The sequence below is a fragment of the Vigna umbellata genome, chromosome 11 (genome assembly GCF_029865625.1).
Source record: "Vigna umbellata cultivar VRB3 chromosome 11, Vumbellata_1.0, whole genome shotgun sequence".
NCBI classification, from domain to species: Eukaryota; Viridiplantae; Streptophyta; class Magnoliopsida; order Fabales; family Fabaceae; genus Vigna; species Vigna umbellata.
The window spans coordinates 32,889,669-32,908,273 of record NC_142175.1 but is presented as its reverse complement, the minus strand read 5'-3'; the positions used below and the strand labels follow the sequence as shown (position 1 = coordinate 32,908,273).

Here is an 18,605-nt window from a genome sequence, read left to right as displayed (position 1 = left end):
TTCGCACAGTGTAGCAAAATTTATTATACATGTTTGTAAATATTATTATCTTAATTTTAAAATATATATATATATATATATATATATATATATATCAAATATTATACTAAAATTAAACTAACAGTGCTTTAAAATATTATCTTTATAAAAATAAAATTAAAAAATTGAATATTAGAAAATATGACATATATTTCTATTTGTCATATTAAAATACGTGTTTAATTATTTACTAAAACTAAAGATTTATTTAATAAAATTTAAATATGGAAAGTCTTGTAAACAAGTTTAACATTATTAAACAAACCATACTAACCTAATTATTGAATTGCTTTCTGTTATTTGTTTTATACAATAGACAGCTAAACCTAGTAACTATAAAAAAAGCTTGTAAATGTGTATTAATTAGTCAGAACACATTTCAAACGTTGTTCAGTGGCTATCACACATCATGGTACCACAATTAATTTCTGCCAATTATTATAAAAATTAAGATTATGTTATATAATACAATATGCACTGAGAATAATTGTACGAAAGTTGATTAATTTGTAGTGGTCCAGACACAACTTGTACATGTGATATGAATACATGATGTTAAATATCCCACCAGAACATGATTTCTTTTGTTTTCTAAATTAATTACTATATTGTATTTTACTGAATGGTCCTCCACATTAATTAATAATCATTATAATTATATTTAATATAATTAACTTAAGCATTCAATAACATGGTGAGAAGTTTAAGTTCATCCGTCTTTGAATGACTTATATATACAAAATTTAATACAAACAAATTCAATTTGTTTAAATATAAAATAGTAATTCATTTTTAAAAATTATCTTCTAATTGTACTTTCTTGATATGGAGAAACCATGAGTCTCAACTTCAATGGTTTCATTGTCATCCATGCTTCTAAGGCAAATTCAAGAGGAATTTCATTATATAAGTTAGTTTAAAAATAAAAATTAGAAAAAGAAATACAAATTAAATTAACTAATGTATAAATAAAAATTTAAAATTATGAGAGAAGTTCTATCTTCGATCAAGTTAGGGAGTCACAAAGTATTTTAATGTCAAAATCAGTGAGAATTCGACAATAATAACAATAAATGGGTAAGAAATGTAATTAACCTATCACAATATCTCAAAATTGTATTTATAGATTTCGAAACGAACTTTAGATTAATACTGATTTAATTACGATCCAACTGGTAATAATCTTGTTTAGATTCAATATCATCATTCTTAACAATAATTCTTATTTAATCAAATAATTCACTTAATCAACTGATTCTTTTGAATTCCAAACTAATAGAATTGTCCGATTTTAAACTAATTGGATAATCATATTATATCGTTTATAAAAGTTAATTTCAACTTTTCTTTCTCAAAATTATAAGAAATTTAAAACAAACATAAATTTATACAAGATTGTTTTGGAAGAGTCTTCCGTAATTATTTCCGGTTTGCAAAGTCTTTTCTCATCAAAGGGAAGAATTGAATTTTCATATATTCTTTATGTAAAGATTTATTTTTCAGTCAAAAGAATCAGAAATTATTATTATTATATAACAAAATAAATGAATATGTAAAATATCTTCAAATGGACAGTATACTTAAATTAAATTTAAAAAAATAGTGCAAAACATATATACTTTTTTTATATGTTTTTTCAATGTTTCAAAATAAATTAGTAATTAAATTAAAATGGACACTGGTTAAACCTTAAAATATTGTAATCACGAAAGTCTATTTCAGTGATGAGTGTAGTATTATTCTTTATCATACCTGAAACATCAAATCAATGGAGATTGAAAACAGAATAAACAATATATCTATTTATTCTACCATTCAATCACAATCTGCACTCAAAATCACAAATTAACATTACCTTTTATACTAATTATTACATTAAAATAAACCCAAAAAAGAGTCTGATGCCGAAACCCAACATATTTTGCTCAACTTTTGTAACAGATTGGTTGGTAATAAACTCCATAACATAAGCCCAAAACATAGCCTGTAGCGGAAACCAACTAATTTTGTTTTTTGTGTCAACCTATATGTTTGGTTGTTTCAAATAATAATTTGTTACATGAATAATGTTACGTTAAGACATATTTTTTAATAATATTTTAACACAACAATATTATTTTCTCAATTTAAAGTACATCAGTACAATAATAAATTAATGAAAAAATATGTGTATTATAGTAAAATGTCGTTAAAAAAATCAGTGTTAAAATAGTATTTTTCTTGTGGCATATAATGTTCAAATCACAACAATAGAATAGAACAGCAAAAAATGTTTTAATATTATCAACGAGGTTGTTCCATTACATAGCACATCTATTATAAATGGCTTCAAACCCACCTTAAACAAAGCACTACCCTCCAATTTTGTAATCAAATCAGTGAAAAAATGGGTTCAGAAGACACTCAAAAGCTTCCAGTAATCGACTTCACTGACCTGAAACTGGAAGCCAAAAATCCAAATTGGGAGACAGTAAAATCACAAGTACACAAGGCACTAGTAGAGTATGGTTGTTTTGAAGCAATTTTTGATACTGTTCCTTTAGACCTTAGAAAAGCCTTGTTTGGTTCACTTCAAGAACTCTTTGATCTTCCTCTGCAAACAAAGATACTCAATGTGTCTAAGAAACCTTATCATGGTTATGTTGGGCAGTATCCTATGGTTCCACTCTTTGAAAGCATGGGCATTGATGATGCAGTTGTTCATGAGAAAGTAGAAAGCACGACCAACATCATGTGGCCTAATGGAAACCCAAGTTTTAGGCATGTACCAATCAAATTTCATAGCATGTTTTGGAACTTGCATTTCGTTTTTAACTCTTTTTGTTTGTGTTTTTGATTTGGCAGCAAAACTATACAATCCTTCTCTGGGCAGCTATCAGAGTTGGATCAGATTGTTAGGAAGATGATTTTGGAGAGCATGGGTGTTGAGAAGTACTTGGAGGAGCACATGAACTCAACCAATTATCTCCTCAGGGTTATGAAATACAAAGCCCCTCAAACCACTGACACAAAGCTAGGCCTCAGCGCACACTCAGATAAGAACATAGTTACCATTTTGTACCAAAATGGAGTTGAGGGTTTAGAGGTTTTGACCAAAGATGGAAAATGGATAAGCTACAAGCCTTCTCCTCACACTTTTGTCGTCATGATTGGTGACTCTCTCCATGTAAATTCTCTTCATCTCTTGCCATTTAAACAACATAAATCTTGTTTGAATATTTCATTAGAATCGACTCGAGATAAAACCAAATCAAAGTACATAAATATGTCCAAACCAAATCATGAGTTAAAATATATTTTAATATATTGACCGTTTTGGACCAGGTCCTCACAGATTTGTTTTTGGTAACACTTCAAAAGGCCTCTTAACAATGAAGATATGTTATATGTATATAAACCTATGTTCATTTCTTATTTTATCCGATGTGAAACTTTGTTTGTACCCAACATGTAGAGTATATAAGTGAATGTAAATCTTACTTAAGCTTGATTTTGTAGAATTAAATTCGATTTAAAATCCATTTCTTAACGGTAGTGTATTATTTGCATGAATTTTGCAGGCATGGTCAAATGGGAGGTTGCATTCACCCTTTCACAGGGTGATGATGAGTGGAAATGAGGCAAGATATTCTGCAGGGTTGTTCTCTGTACCGAAAGGAGGGAGCATAATAAAAGCACCAGAGGAGCTGGTGGATGAGGAACACCCTCTGCTTTTTAAGCCCTTTGATCATGTTGAGTTTCTCAAGTATTACTACACTGAACAAGGACAGAGAGACCAGTCTGCACTGCACACTTACTGTGGTGTCTGACCAGCCATTGTTTGTTTTCTACCACTGTCGTGTGTTATAATTAATGTTTCCTATGCAATTTACCTTAATAAAACCGTTCTGTTATGTGTCTTGTCTTCAATTGCAACTTCGAAGGCACAGCCTCACATTGGTTTGGTGATTTTAATCAACCTTTGATGGATACACAAGATTGAAACATATTAGTAGTTATTGATTGACGTAGCATAGATTAAAAGAAAAATTAAATAAATTGTTTTTATATATTTATTAAAAAATAAAATTGTCCGATAAAAAAAATGTCACTAAGAAAGTTAGTCAATTATATATCCTCTTAATGTAATCATATAGATAAAAAGGTTAATATTTTGTATTCTTCAAATATTTATTTATTAAGTTTTCTATGTTTTTAGATAAGGCAATTTGTTTATTTATTTATTTGATTTATTTTCTTTTTTTAAAGCTATATTTGTTGTTTACTGGATATATTTGTTCCATCCGCTATCGGGCCGCTATCGGACCGCTATTGAACCATCCATTAAAAATTTCTAATCTCACGCTCGAGATGTATATACCTTGGCGTGAAGGGGTGTGTTGGAAGTCCCACATCGACTAGAGATAAGGTTCATTCTTATAAGTAGGTGCAAACCTTACCCTACATGCTAGTTTTATGAGGTTGAATTAAGTTTAAAGTCCACTTCTAACATTCCTCATTCTTCTTTTTTATATTATTTTAAATATTAATAATGATATATTTCCTTTTTTTTCTATTACATTTTTCAATAGTTTTATGATTAACAATTTATTTTAACCAATACATATATAACAAAATAACAGCATCTACTCTATTGTTTTTACCAATTTTAAACTTGATTAAATACTTTAATATATAATATAAGATTAATAGCAGAATATATTTATAAAATATGATGAAAGTGCATATATTTTCCATTTTACATTTCCAACTTTTAGATAATTTTACCTAGTGATTTAATAGGTTATCTTAACAGTTACATCTAGTGACCCTACTTCCATCTAATTTTGTCAAGCATAGTCTTATTAATGGAATGACCAAGCTATCAATTTTAGCAACACAAAAATTAATTTAAAACTATTTAATATTTCAATATATATATATATATATATGTATATGTATATATAAGAAGTTGTAGATATTTTTTATATAAAGTTATTGATAATATAATATATAGACTATATTAAAAATAAGAGAGGTAGAGTAATATGAAAGAATAACTTTTGAATTAAAAAGCTAATGCTAACATGTCAAAATGGAGCTATCTAGATACTACAATTAATGGAATAACATGTATGGTCTCTTAAAAAGATTCTATGATAGACTGATAGAATTGTAAATCATTGATGCATTAAAAAGAAGAAGAAAAAAAGTGACATGATTTAGGTATTTGGAGTTATTCCAAATGCAATTAAATAATAGACCCACAGATTCGTCTCGTCTTGATAAGATCAATCATAAACAATATTCTATGTAGGCCTCAAATATGGAGTATAATAAACCAGTCATTATTTTAACTTGAAAAGACAGTGATCAAATGAAACATATCTTTTAATTCTTTTGCCACCCAACAATAATACTTCTGAAAAAAATAACCATGAGACATTTTAACATCTATTTAACACAAAATATAAAGATAAAATAATCATAAAAATATAAATTTTTGTATTTTAAAAAAAATTTAAAAAATAAGTAAAAATAATGTTAAATAAATATAAAAAATTTAGACGTGTAAATAATCATTTTTCTTCAAAAATCATATATATATATATAGAGAGAGAGAGATTTTCTGCTCCTATGGTGGATCACAAAAGGAAAAGGATACACAGACCCTCCTACTCCTTACAATGTGCAGATATGATGATTTCTTCCTTCTAACAATGCCACTTTGGACTTCATATCACACTGTCATTTGGTTGATGAAACATCTGCATGTCTTGTTAAAACACTTATTCCACAATATCATGATGCCAAATATTGGCAAACAGACAACCTTAAACCTGGTATTTGACAAAAAAACAATGTCCTGATTTGGTTTATTAGAGAGAGAGAGAAAACGGTGCATTGATATATAGTTAGTATTAATTGCATTATGATGGTTACAAATCATGTCATAGTAGTGATTCCTAAAAGCATTTTGCCCCGTGCTTGAAACACAACAACATAAGCCACACAAAGAGTAACCAATTATTTGTTTGAAGTTTTTGCTGTACTTTGCTTTTTGGAACTTCAATCATTTTCATGATGGAGTCTTTTAAACCACCTTAGGATTTACTAATCAATCATATATCTATGATCCTAGCACGCCTCAGAACACTTTTTTTTCTCAAAAACTGTTGCAAAACTTTCCTTCCTATGCTTCATGCATGGATATACACTGATATATTATATACAACACAAACTCAGAAAGTTTGATGCTCTAAAACCTGCATTATTTTGCAGTCTAAAGTGAAATGTATCAGTTATATAATTCAGCATGCATCTCTTTAGAACTATGATAATTAGCATTTGGCATGATATCATTTTAGCATGATATCATTTTAGTTAGACAAAATCAAAATTTTGTCAAAAATCCTAACTTTTGATTTTAAAGATTCACAATATTAATTTTCTTTAAAGATGTAATATTGTAGTAATTACTGTAATTATTATCAACATCTTATATATAAAAAAAAGTATTTGCTTGTATTATTATAATTATAAGATTTTGATTATATATTATTGTTTATATATTTAACAATACATGACTAATGTAAATTATCACATTTACTATCATTTTCTATCTCTATTTATATCTAATGTGCATATGTTTGGCACTTTTCTGTATTATCTATAAGTCCATGTGCATAAACGGACAATGGACCATCTTCGACTTTAGTTTTGGAAAAAATCAAGCTTATATATATATATATATATATATATATATATATATATATATATATATATATATATATATATATATATCTTCCTATTAATTATTGTTATTACTGAGTATGTTAGACCGACCGGACATGTAGGGGCGATGGAAGCCAATCATTCCCAATCGGCCACTATAGTAATACTCGTGTGAACTCTCCATCCGTTTGCTGGAGACGACCTTCGTTTCCTGAAGACAACCCTTGAATATCAATATTAATGATGTAACGGTCACCGTGGAGCAGTTAAGGTTTGCATTGATCGTCATTAAGAGATAAATTAATGGATTATATTCCTTGAAACCCTAAAAATAACAATTGATTAAGAAGGTAAAAGTTCTGATTTCTGATTTTAACTAGACTTGCGGAGATAAATTTTTACTTGAGCGTCGGAGTGTTTCCTGTAGGTCACCCCCATTTGAGAATAGAGAGAGAAAGATCCAGGCGGTAAGACCGGAACAAGGAGGATCGATCGGCAGAGACGGAGCATTCTCGAGCAGAAACGGCAGGAGTTTTCCTCGTCCCATTCCAGCAGAAACAATTATGTCAAATTATTGTGGACCATTTCTTTTTAATCAAGTAACTAATATAGTGCCAATCTAATATGTTAAATTCTTTTGTCCCTTTTTGTCTCTATCAGATAGAATGGTTCGCTGATAATTTGGTGAAACAGTTCATATCAATAATGTATTTTGTGATGAGAAAATTCTACAATGTTTAGAACTCATTATAGTATAACGAATTAGGCAAAAGATCAATATCTAACCTTTTATAACCATATAACATGAAATATAGTTTACGACATTTCTTCAAGATCAATGTATAAATTTTATGCCTCTTTAGATTCTTTACATAAATCCTAAAATGTACGAAAAGTAATTTGTGAATTAATGGTTTCTAAGTTTAAAGAATTGGTATAACTAAGTAAATAGAGACTAAATTAAAAATTAAATCTGAAGGAGTTAAAGTACTTATAATCCTTAATTTTGGAGATTAAGTCAATAGCTAACTCAGAAACTTATTCAATAATGTAATTTGAAAAATAGCAATCTTTAACATTTAAAATAATTTACAAATCAGTAATGTAATAACTAAATATTTGTTGTCTTTATATTAGTTTCTATTTAATGATTTTCTTTTAGTAAAATAATATAAAGTACAAACTCTCTACTATTATTTTGTGTAGGAACCAAAACCTATATAGAAGATAATTGTAAAGATTCTTAAGTAAAATATACAATAAAAACGAACCATGCACTAAGATCCACCATACATGTACAAGAAGGGTGGAGGGACTCCATTATTGAATGTTTCATGATACATGAAATGTATAATTGAGTTTTCTTCTCTCGATAAATCAAACAAAAATATTTAATTTTTGATTTGTATTTAATATAAAACTTAAATTAACCTTTTGGTATTCAACTTCTTGTAAATTATACATATAACCACCAAGGCAGATTCCATTTAAGCAAATTTTTGGAATTTTTATTTTATAATTTTTTTTTCTGTTTGCCTTATATGGCTAGTACGAGATTTGACCAAGAAGGGTCAAAAAGTTCATGGCTATATGCTATGGGCTATGGGCTACGGGCTATGGGCTAAGGCTATGTATCTAGCCCATTTGAAAGTCGTTGTTTCGGTCCTCCTTTACATCAAATAAACCGTTAAAAGAGGACGAAATCCTAACAGCAGAGAGAGCCTTATTGAAATGCTTTGCTTTGATACCAAGGTACTCGTTCCAACTCACTGATCGATAAAGACAGGGCCTACCTGGGCCTACCAATTTCTCATTTGGACTAATCTCCACGTTTGTTGGGGGCCCATATAGATAAGCAACCGAGAACCTTTGCCAGCTCCGGTTCACCCGCACCCGGTGCAGCACACTCGGGTACAACCCGTTCGACAAAATGTGGAGCAGATCGCCAATGTTGACCACCAGCCCTCCGGCAAGCGGCGGAACCGCCACCCACCCTTCACCGTCCTTGAGAACCTGAAGCCCACTCACGTTGTTTTGGTGCAGAATCGTGAGCAGTGTGGAGTCCGTGTGGGCCGCCAGACCCATGGCCCGATCAGGATCCGGGCAACTCGGGTAAGAATTCCAATGTAAGGCCGCGCAAGCCCCGCTGAATTCACCTCTCGGCCCGGCCCATTTAACGTCCTCCTTTGAAATACCGAGGGAAGCGAACACAAGGCACATTAGCTTCGCCGCTAATTCTTTCATGGCTGCTTCATATTCCTTCACAATCTCACTGCAAATTATTCAAAAAAAAAGAAGGAAGCTTTAGAAAATAGTAAAGTTATTCATACGACCCATTTCCATAATACTATTCACAACATTATCTTTTTCTCTCTGTATCACGTCTTATTCAGAAAACAAGAAGATGTAAACTTTACCGTCACAAATGATCAGGTTATTAAAAATCACTGTGGCGCATATATAGTGTAAGAAATGTATATATATGTTGATGTGACCACCTGATTATAATCTTGGAAGGGTTTGAAGAAAACGAGAATGGGAAACAAGTGGATATATAGTGTAGTAGATTGTCATAAAGGATGGGTCCTTGGCTGTCATTACAGTGGTATTTGCTAACTGCATTACGCTGAGAAAAATTAGGGTAAATAAACTATACATGACCAATTTATGAGTGTAAATCTTACCTTAAAAATCGATTTTGTGGGTTATAACAACATTTGTATGAAAGAATTGTTTCATCTCCTATTAAATCACTGTGTCTAGTCTCACGATTAATATGTATATATTTCTACGTGAGTTTGCCGGAAAAATTCACAAAGTCATCTCTTTTCAAACTAGGCTTAGAAGAAAAACATATATATCTAATAACGAAAAGCAAAAGGAAAGGTATTAGGATTTGGGAAGTGTTATCAGTTAGGGTTATTTACGTACCAGTATTTAGCATGGTCTTGGGGCCAGAGTTGGAGAAAAAGGTGGTGAGGGGAATCGAGAATGGTGAAGCACTCAGACCACATGAGTTTGGGGAAGAAGGAGGAGATGCGAGCGCGGCCATAGCCGGAGACGCCGTCGGGGGAGCGAGCAGCTTTGAGCTTCTGGTGAAGAGGAAGAGAGAACAAGGCAAGGCAAGCTCTCTGAATGTCGGTGAAGAGGGTCAATGGGACGCCATGGTTGACCACTTGGAACACGCCCCATCTTCTGCATGCCTGTCCTATGAGGTTGGCTGCATTAGGGTCCTTCAAATCGATGACGGGGACAGTGTTGTTATCAGAATTTGTATCAGTGTAAGAAGCATCAGAATCTGGTTGTGTCCATGCGTAAGAATCGGGGAGTTTGTGTTGCAGAGAGTTGAAGTCAGAGTGCTTGTGGTGAAGGTAGACAGGGTGAGCTCGAAAGGCTTCGGAGAGTGAAGGCATGCTGCTTTGTGTTATGTTGTGTTGTGTTATGTGAAAGATATATAGAGAGAGTGTTGAGAAAGAATGAAGTTTGAAGTGGGTATATATAGAGAATGATGAAGAAGATGCCGACAGTGTTAATGTAAGATAACCAAAAACCAACCAAACCAAACTAAATGAAAGACAGACAGACATGCAGTGTAATTTTATTTTCGATTTTCATGCTCTTTTTTCTGCCACTCCTTCTGTATCCCTCCTTTTCTCTTTCCATTATGTCATATCTTTCAAATACATACTTTTTCAAAATATAAATCACCACCACAATCTTATATTTTGACAAAACTTTCAATCAGCATAACTTGCCACTTTCATACAAATAAATTCAATTTATCATCATCACTCTATTAAACATCATATAGTTTATGTATAAGCGTTAAGAGAGTTTTGCAGTGCGTGATTTTTGTGGATTAAACCAATTTATAAGGAAATTTTTTTGATAGAACATACATTTTCACTTGGAATCATAACAAATATTTTATAATATAAAGACTAGAAAAAATCTTGCAAAAAATATTACTAGATACGAATCCTATATTTTAATGTAAAAAAATCTTAATGTTATATTAAGTCTTTTTTAACTTATGTGAGACTTCCGAAGATCAATGAGTTGGGATGATCAATCAAACAATTTAGATGATCATGTAACAAACGAAACAATTGTTTATTAGACTAGACGTTCATAACATGTTATGTATGTTATCTTTGTCTCATCTTTATCTTTTATCTTTAATTAGTTTGTTATTATTCTTTATTTATATTTTAGATTTAGTCCATATTTTTTTTTATTATAAATAAAATACACTATATGCATATTTACTACAAGAAAGATTAGTCGCATACATATTTTTCACTATATTTAATATGGTATATAGAGTCTAAGGTTCTTTTCAGGAAAAAGAACCGTAGGCTCTATATATCATTCTTAGATAAATAATTTTCTAGGTGTTTTGATGAATAAAGGAGACCAATCTTTTGAAAAGTCAGATCTTCTACCTTCATTGTCTATCTTCGGCGTACCGTCATTTTCGTCGTTCACTATGAAAGGGAGTTTGTTTCTAAGTGGTCCAATCTAATCCCTACAGTTTATCGTTGTTCGCCACTACAAGCCTCATTCGTTGGCAATCTAGTCTTTACAATCTATTGTTGTCCACCACTATAGGCCACCATTTGTTGTTGATGGCAACCTAGTCTGCCATAGTCTGTTGCTTTCAGCCATTATTGGACATCGTCCACTACTAATGGTAATCTCCTTTGTCAAAGTCATCTTAGTTGAAGTTTCCTGATTATCCAATATTATTCTCCATAGTTGTTGTTAGTTGTTTATCGATTCACACTCTTTATCAATTGAATGTCAACAATGCATTTCTCAACGATGATTTACAAGAAGAGATTTATATGGAGTAACCTCCAGATTTGTTGTTCAGGGGAGTCAGTCTTCTAGGTTGATATTTTGTATTCTATGTTGTTTTCGCAAATCATTAATAATTTGACGTCACTCAAGAGCATAAACATATTTTCACCCAGTCTTTATTGATTATGAGTAATAAACTTTATACATACTATTGTATGCACTAGCTTGAAGAGGAAGGTTAGATATATTATCTTTATCTTTTATCTTTAGGTAGTTTGTTATTATTCCTTATTTGTATTTTGGACTTAGCCCATATTTCTTCTATTATAAATAGAGTACCTGTATGTAGATTTACCACAAGAGAGATTAATCTCATACAATTTGAATATACTCAACAAGAACCAAAGTAGACCAACTCCAAAACCCAGACAACAAGTGATGAAGTTTGGACGGTTATCTAACAAACCAAATGGTCATTCATCATATCAGACGGTCTAAACAGGACCAAAGCAGATCAATTCTAAAATTGATTAACTCAAGGTTAAAGTATAAACACGTTTCACCTTAATTAAGTCAACCTTAATAAAAAATCTACCACAAAATCTATAAATAAATATTAAAGTTAAGGTAGGTTACACATTAATTACAACATTTATTACTATCTATATCAAAATATATTCTATAGATATCATTTAAACATGTGAAAGACTTCTTACGAAAGACTTCTCACCAAATAAAACTTAGAACTTGGACAACACATCAAATACTAAACCATTGAACTTCACCCAAAACAATAATAGAAAAAAGTACGTGCAGCTACCACCGTTAAGAGGAAGAGACATGGGAAAACATGGACAAAAGAAAAATCAAAAGAAAAGGCAAAGGAAAGGTTAAACATAGTACATAGTTGTTAACAATATGGCTGAAAGAGAAGACAAAATTACAAAAAAAATACATAATTAATTATTCTATGTTTTCTTTTTATCACATTATATTTTAAAAACTTCTTTTTCTTTTCATTATTAATGTCCATTATCATTAGTTATGTATGTATCATTTTCCTTCTTCTACATGTGTCTCTTATCTTGAAATATAAATAAATATTAATTAAAGAAACAAAATTCTTCCATTTCAACTTGGATTTTTGTGATCCTTCGCCATCACTATAGGACAATATATACAGGGCCATTTGAGGAGTCACCATCATCACTACACACTTATCCTCAATACGGAAAGAACAGTAATATACACTCAACTCATCAACACAAACCTAGTTTTTCTATGTGACATCATACCAACTTACCACAAATTAATCTAATTAATCCTGTGTAACAAATATTTTAAATGTGTTGCTAATTTTAAATAAATCATCAGCTTTCATTTTCAGTCTCTAAAGAATCATCTTTAATAATTTTTATTTCAAAAAACGTTTAAATAGTGCTTTAAAGCAATCCAATTACATTATTTAGATGATATTAGCATTTAAAGTAAATTCAATAATTTATTAGTATAGAAGGTATAGTTAAAAAATTTCTGTGTTAAGTTTTAAATCCTCAATAACTTTAGATATTTTTAATTGAGGTTTTACTAAAAAATTTATATTAAATATTTAAATTTTTTATATATTTCATTAATCTTTATAATTTATTTTTTATTATTGAGGTGTCGTGATTATTACTTTATTCTCTCATCTTATTTTATATATAATATTATTTTATATTAATCACAAAATAATATAAATTATGGAACAAAAAAATAATAAAATAATGAAATGATAGAACTGTCTTTCACTCAATTAACAAAAAAATGAAATAATAAATACTGAACTAGAATATATAAAAAATTAAGTAAAAAATTTAAAAAAACTCAATTAAAATATTAAAATTTAGAAGATAATTAAAGTTTAATTAAGTCTTAATTTTGTTTGGTGATTAATATAACTTTTCTACACTGACACAAAACCCACTAATTATTTTTTATGAAAAAAAACGATTTGTCTACATAAAAAATCTACTCTAATAACTTGGGTATCTCCAAAAATTTCCTTTTTTTAAAAATATCCTACCTCATTCCTCATACACATACTTTAATTTTGTTCTCACATCACAATGCATTGGATGAATAGTTCATCAACTATTTTCTTTTTCAAACTTAATTTTAAGTGAAATGTGAAATATGCGTGTGACATTATAATTTTTAACTCTGCTTATTTTTAGAGAGAATAGAAGAACAATACATAATCGAGCAAATGTGACATTTGACCTTTTTTTTTAACAACCATTTTTTTATTAGAAAACTACCTAAAACGTAAATAATAACTTTTAAAAACAAAATTATAAAAATCATTAATTTAATTTTATAATAATAATAATTTTACTATTTTTTTATTATCTTGTGAACACACATACATATTTTGGGTCCATATTTTTTTTCAATTTTTAAGTGGGTGTTTTATAATTTAACTGTTTTTCAAAATTCAACCATTTTTTAAATTAAATAAATAAAAATTATCTACAATTAAATTGAAAAAGTTATGTATAATTTTATAATTATAATTTCATTATTTTTTGTAATCATAAAAAATATGTTTTTACTAGTCAAAATAATAAAAATATAAAATTTAATTAAAAGTAAGTTCTCGTTTAAATAACATTTTTTTCATAAATCAGTTTCTTCTGTAAAAAATAATTTGTGAATAATTATTTTAAAATATAATGAGTAAAATATTTGGTATGAGAAAGAGTTTGAAAAATATAAATTGATTGAATGGTGTGTTTATTGAGTTGTATGTATAAGTGATAAGAGTGAAGTTTGATTTGGTATTATGTGGTTGGACTTTTGTTTTGTCTGTCCCATGTCCCTCTAGTTGGCCTGTTGATATTTGACATCAGCAATGGTTTCATAACAGTACAACAATTTTCTGTGTTGTCCCCATATCTTATCACCAAAACACACCACTAACTAACACTACTCTTCCTATTAAACCTATATATGCATGCAAATTCATGGGTAAATTTAAAATAACAAAGAACATTTATATTTATTATTTTAAAATTTGGTGTTAGAAATAATATTTTTTTAAATGATTTAAGTTTTATTAATTTTAGGGTTAAATATGTTTTTAGTCCCAAAACTATTGGTCGTTTCTGGTTTTCGTCCCTCTTTCAAAGTAAGGTACACTTTGGTCCTCATTCTTTTCGAAACGTTCTTTTTAGTCCTCGGAATTTTGATTTTGGTCCTCATTTTGTTGCTAAATGAGGACCAAATTTTTAAACGGTGTTAGTTTTCGATGACTAAAACGAACGTTTTCGAAAAGAATGAGGACCAAATTGTACCTTACTTTGAAAGAGGGACGAAAACCAGAAACGGCCAATAGTTTAGGGACTAAAAATGTATTTAACCCTTAATTTTATATATCTTAAAAAAAATCGTCAATATATAGTATTGGAATTGATAGGTTTCCTTATATTTATTTTATCTTAGTATATTTTTTATTCTTTTCCAATAATAAAAATTTAATTATTTGAGATTAATTTAAATAAATATTAAATGAGACATTATTGTGGATGAAAAATGTTACCAAGTTGTTACTAATAATGGACAACGTTGATGGCACTTCTCCTATAATCTGTAATTGGTCGTACATAACATGTAATAGTGTATTCAAAGCATCACACATGATATTCATATAGTATTGTTCACTTTTTGTGTGCACAAAGCACTTCACTTTGGGACCATATCTTTGAATATTATTGTGTAAATAAAGTATGAAACGTACAAATTTCTCTCTTCTTATAACATTTTATGTTTAACTTAAATTATTTAATAAAACATCTTAAAAAATATATTTTAAATTTAACTTAACTTTAAAAAATCGACTTATAAATTAAGATTCGCAATCATTTATATAATGTAAATTGATTGATATAAAATTTCTAACACATCATCCTCATGTCAAAACATAGATTAACTATTAATGAATGGTTTAATATTAAATTGAACAATAAATCAAATAATCAATAAATTTTATTAAGATAGATGATAACATGTTAAGTTTTACAACAATAAAACTCATACATTTTTTTTCATTAAATCATCAATATAAAAACGTCATAAAACAAGTGATTTTCATTATACTATGTTGTTGGAATCCAAGTGTGAGTCAAGTCTCACATTGAATAGAAATGAGAAAGTAAAGCACTATATAGAAGGAAAATACACATTAATCCATTACCTTAAGATTTTGGGTAGAGAGTAGTGTCAATCCCTTATATGGTTGAGCTCAGATCTCATTAGTGTTTTCATCTCTCAGTGAACCTCCTCCTTAATAACTCAAGATATATTTCTTCATTGTCTTTGTGCTACTCTTATAATATCTAAGAAAATCTAAGTAACTAGAATTTCAAGCATCAAAATACCTTAAGAATATTTTATTATTTTAAAATTAGCAATAAATGTATTTCTTAACTTATTACCATTTATATGATATGATAGATTGTGAAGTCAAAATGAAAGTAAAAGTTCAAAAGAAGGATTGAAGTACAAAAAGAAGAAGAAAAAATTAGGGTTTTGAGCAGTTTGAAAGAAAAGTGGTTTTGATGATTTTTATCTTCTGAAAATATAAAAGTGAATTAGATTAATTAATTTATGGTATATTATGTAATGATAGTGAAGATATGTTAGAATGGTACGCGTGCATCAAAAAGAAAGTCGGCATGCCCTAGGGGTATAATTGAACACAAGAAATTTTTCATTCTACAGCGCGACAAAATATAATGCCTTTTCTTTTTCTTTTACCTTCGCAAATCATTTCCTTTTAACGGTCGCATTCTTTTTATTTAATTCTTCTTAATTCAAAATAATAATATCTTATTTATATATTTACAATTTTATCTAATATTTAATTATAAAAATTAAAAAATATATAAATGTAATTCTTATGTTCTATAAAAGAACATTAAATACAGTTAATTTTGTTTGTCGAATTATAATTATTGTCGAATTTCCTTCACCTAAGAAGCATGTTTGGACATGACTTCGTGGCACATCAATCCAATGTGAGAGGAAGATTGAGTTTAATATGTATTTGAAAACTCAGAATTTATTAAATCAAACACTCACATCAATCCAATTTAAATTGAAATAAATTAAAATAAATTAAAATAACTTAGTAACCAAATTAACTGAACATAACCAAAAACAACCAAATTAACTAACCCAATATCGGACTCAAGCATTAGAAAAAGGAAAAAAGAAAATGAAAGATTTTCACAGCAAAAAAACCACTTATTTTTGGATTGAAATTTGTTTGAATAGGAATTAACCAACTACTAAGAGAGAAGAGAAAAAATATTTATTTATTTTAAGTTATTTTAAATATTTCGTTCATGATTTGGTAGATATCAATGTTTATGATTGCAATATTATTTGAATAAAATATATTTAAATAAAATAAAAAATATGATGTTGTATTTCATTAAACTTGATCAATGAAAATGGTAATTATTTAAGTGGTAATTGGTCTCTATGAGATATTTAGTGTCCGTTGTCTCACTAATTCTCAAATTGTATGGATGATAATATAAAGGGTAAGAATTTAATCAAGATACTTGCATTGATACTAAGTAGATTTTGATGTTGATTCAAATGTTACAGTATACAGCCAAGCTTACGTGTTTTATAGAAATAGTTGAGTAATGAGTTTAATTATAATCTATTTAATTATTATTAGAAATCTAAGTGAAATTGAGTATATAAGTAATTGATAAACATATTTGTAACTCTGTGTGATTAAATGATTGAATTTATTATTTAATTAAATTAAATTAATTAACCTTATTTATTATTGTTGGAATATAAATAAAGTCTAACATCAGATAAAAAAAAAGAGACAGATATGAGTTTATATACACATAAATACATTCATTGATAAATGATACCAAAAATAAATATGTGAAAGTTTTTCATTTATAATTTTTTCTTAAGACACTTCCTACATTAAACACTATTATAGAGTTTAGTAAGTAGATAATAATTTTAATGAATTTAAAAAGTTTGTGATATTATTTTAAAATATAATTTTTGTAATTATATAAATACCTTAAACGTGGGTGGCATTTCCGTTTGCACTGTACAGAGAAAGCGCAATAAATAAAAATGTGAATCGTACCGTTTGACTTTAGAGAACTACCACACACTTTCTTTAGCTTTTTCTTTATTTGCAATTGCAGCTAATCATTTTCATTAAGAATATTCAACATAAATATAAACTCCATTTTCATGTCACCTTCTTCTGTCGCATCTTTATCATCACATCATTCAACTATGCTACTATTAAACATCATCACTAGTTTTTTTTTTTTCTTTTAAAACCATCTTATATGTTTTACTTTTATAGTAAACAAAACATATCAAAATACAGTCATAATTTTTTAAATTGTTAATCTATAGACTTTGGTTTAAAAAAAAAGTTAAAGTCTGTCAATTTTTATATTTCGTTAAAATTCAGGATTTAAAGATTTATTAAAATTTCATCTTTTTAACTATTTTATGAGAGAAGAGATTTCATTTTTTTAACTATTTTATGAGAGAAAAGATATATATATTGAGAAAACTGAAATATAAAATGTTTTATAAATAATTGAGACATAACCAAACTTTTAAGTTTGTCGTCTATTGCCCTCTATTCTTTGAGATTACTAATAATTGTGATCTAAAATTCTGTTTAGGATTAATATTTACAAATGCATAATGATCTTCATTTCTTCTTCTTCGTGAATGCATTGTGGTTTCCTCTTCTTCTTTTGTTTCTGAATTTATTCTTCTTTATTTTCTATTTCGTGATTTATTCTTTTTTATCATGATTAACATTTCATCTTTTTTTCTTCTTCTTCTTATTCTTCATGAAATTTTCCTCCATCGTTGTCCAACTTCAAACATACATTTTTCACTGTGTTTCAACGATCATTTGGTAAGTGCTTATTTTGACTTATTTTGATTTTTTCGTGGAGTTCGTGTATTCCTTAGATTCTTTATTGGTAAAGTTTTGG

General features: G+C 28.6%; 2 protein-coding genes across 2 annotated transcripts; one reads left to right on the top strand and one right to left on the bottom strand.

Annotated features, from left to right (window-relative positions):
* The first annotated feature begins 2,401 nt into the window (after window positions 1-2,401).
* Window positions 2,402-4,031, top strand: LOC124835595 (putative 2-oxoglutarate-dependent dioxygenase AOP1.2). Its single transcript, XM_047310560.2, has 3 exons — window positions 2,402-2,799; window positions 2,884-3,205; window positions 3,600-4,031. Exons 1-3 carry the CDS (start codon window positions 2,426-2,428, stop codon window positions 3,846-3,848), a joined length of 945 nt encoding a protein of 314 aa, XP_047166516.1. The 5' UTR covers window positions 2,402-2,425; the 3' UTR covers window positions 3,849-4,031.
* Window positions 4,032-8,088: 4,057 nt separating this feature from the next.
* LOC124835596 (gibberellin 3-beta-dioxygenase 1-like) lies at window positions 8,089-10,168 on the bottom strand. Its single transcript, XM_047310561.2, has 2 exons — window positions 9,685-10,168; window positions 8,089-9,025 (listed from the first exon to the last, which is right to left on the bottom strand). Exons 1-2 carry the CDS (start codon window positions 10,164-10,166, stop codon window positions 8,389-8,391), a joined length of 1,119 nt encoding a protein of 372 aa, XP_047166517.1. The 5' UTR covers window positions 10,167-10,168; the 3' UTR covers window positions 8,089-8,388.
* Between the last annotated feature and the right edge of the window lie 8,437 nt (window positions 10,169-18,605).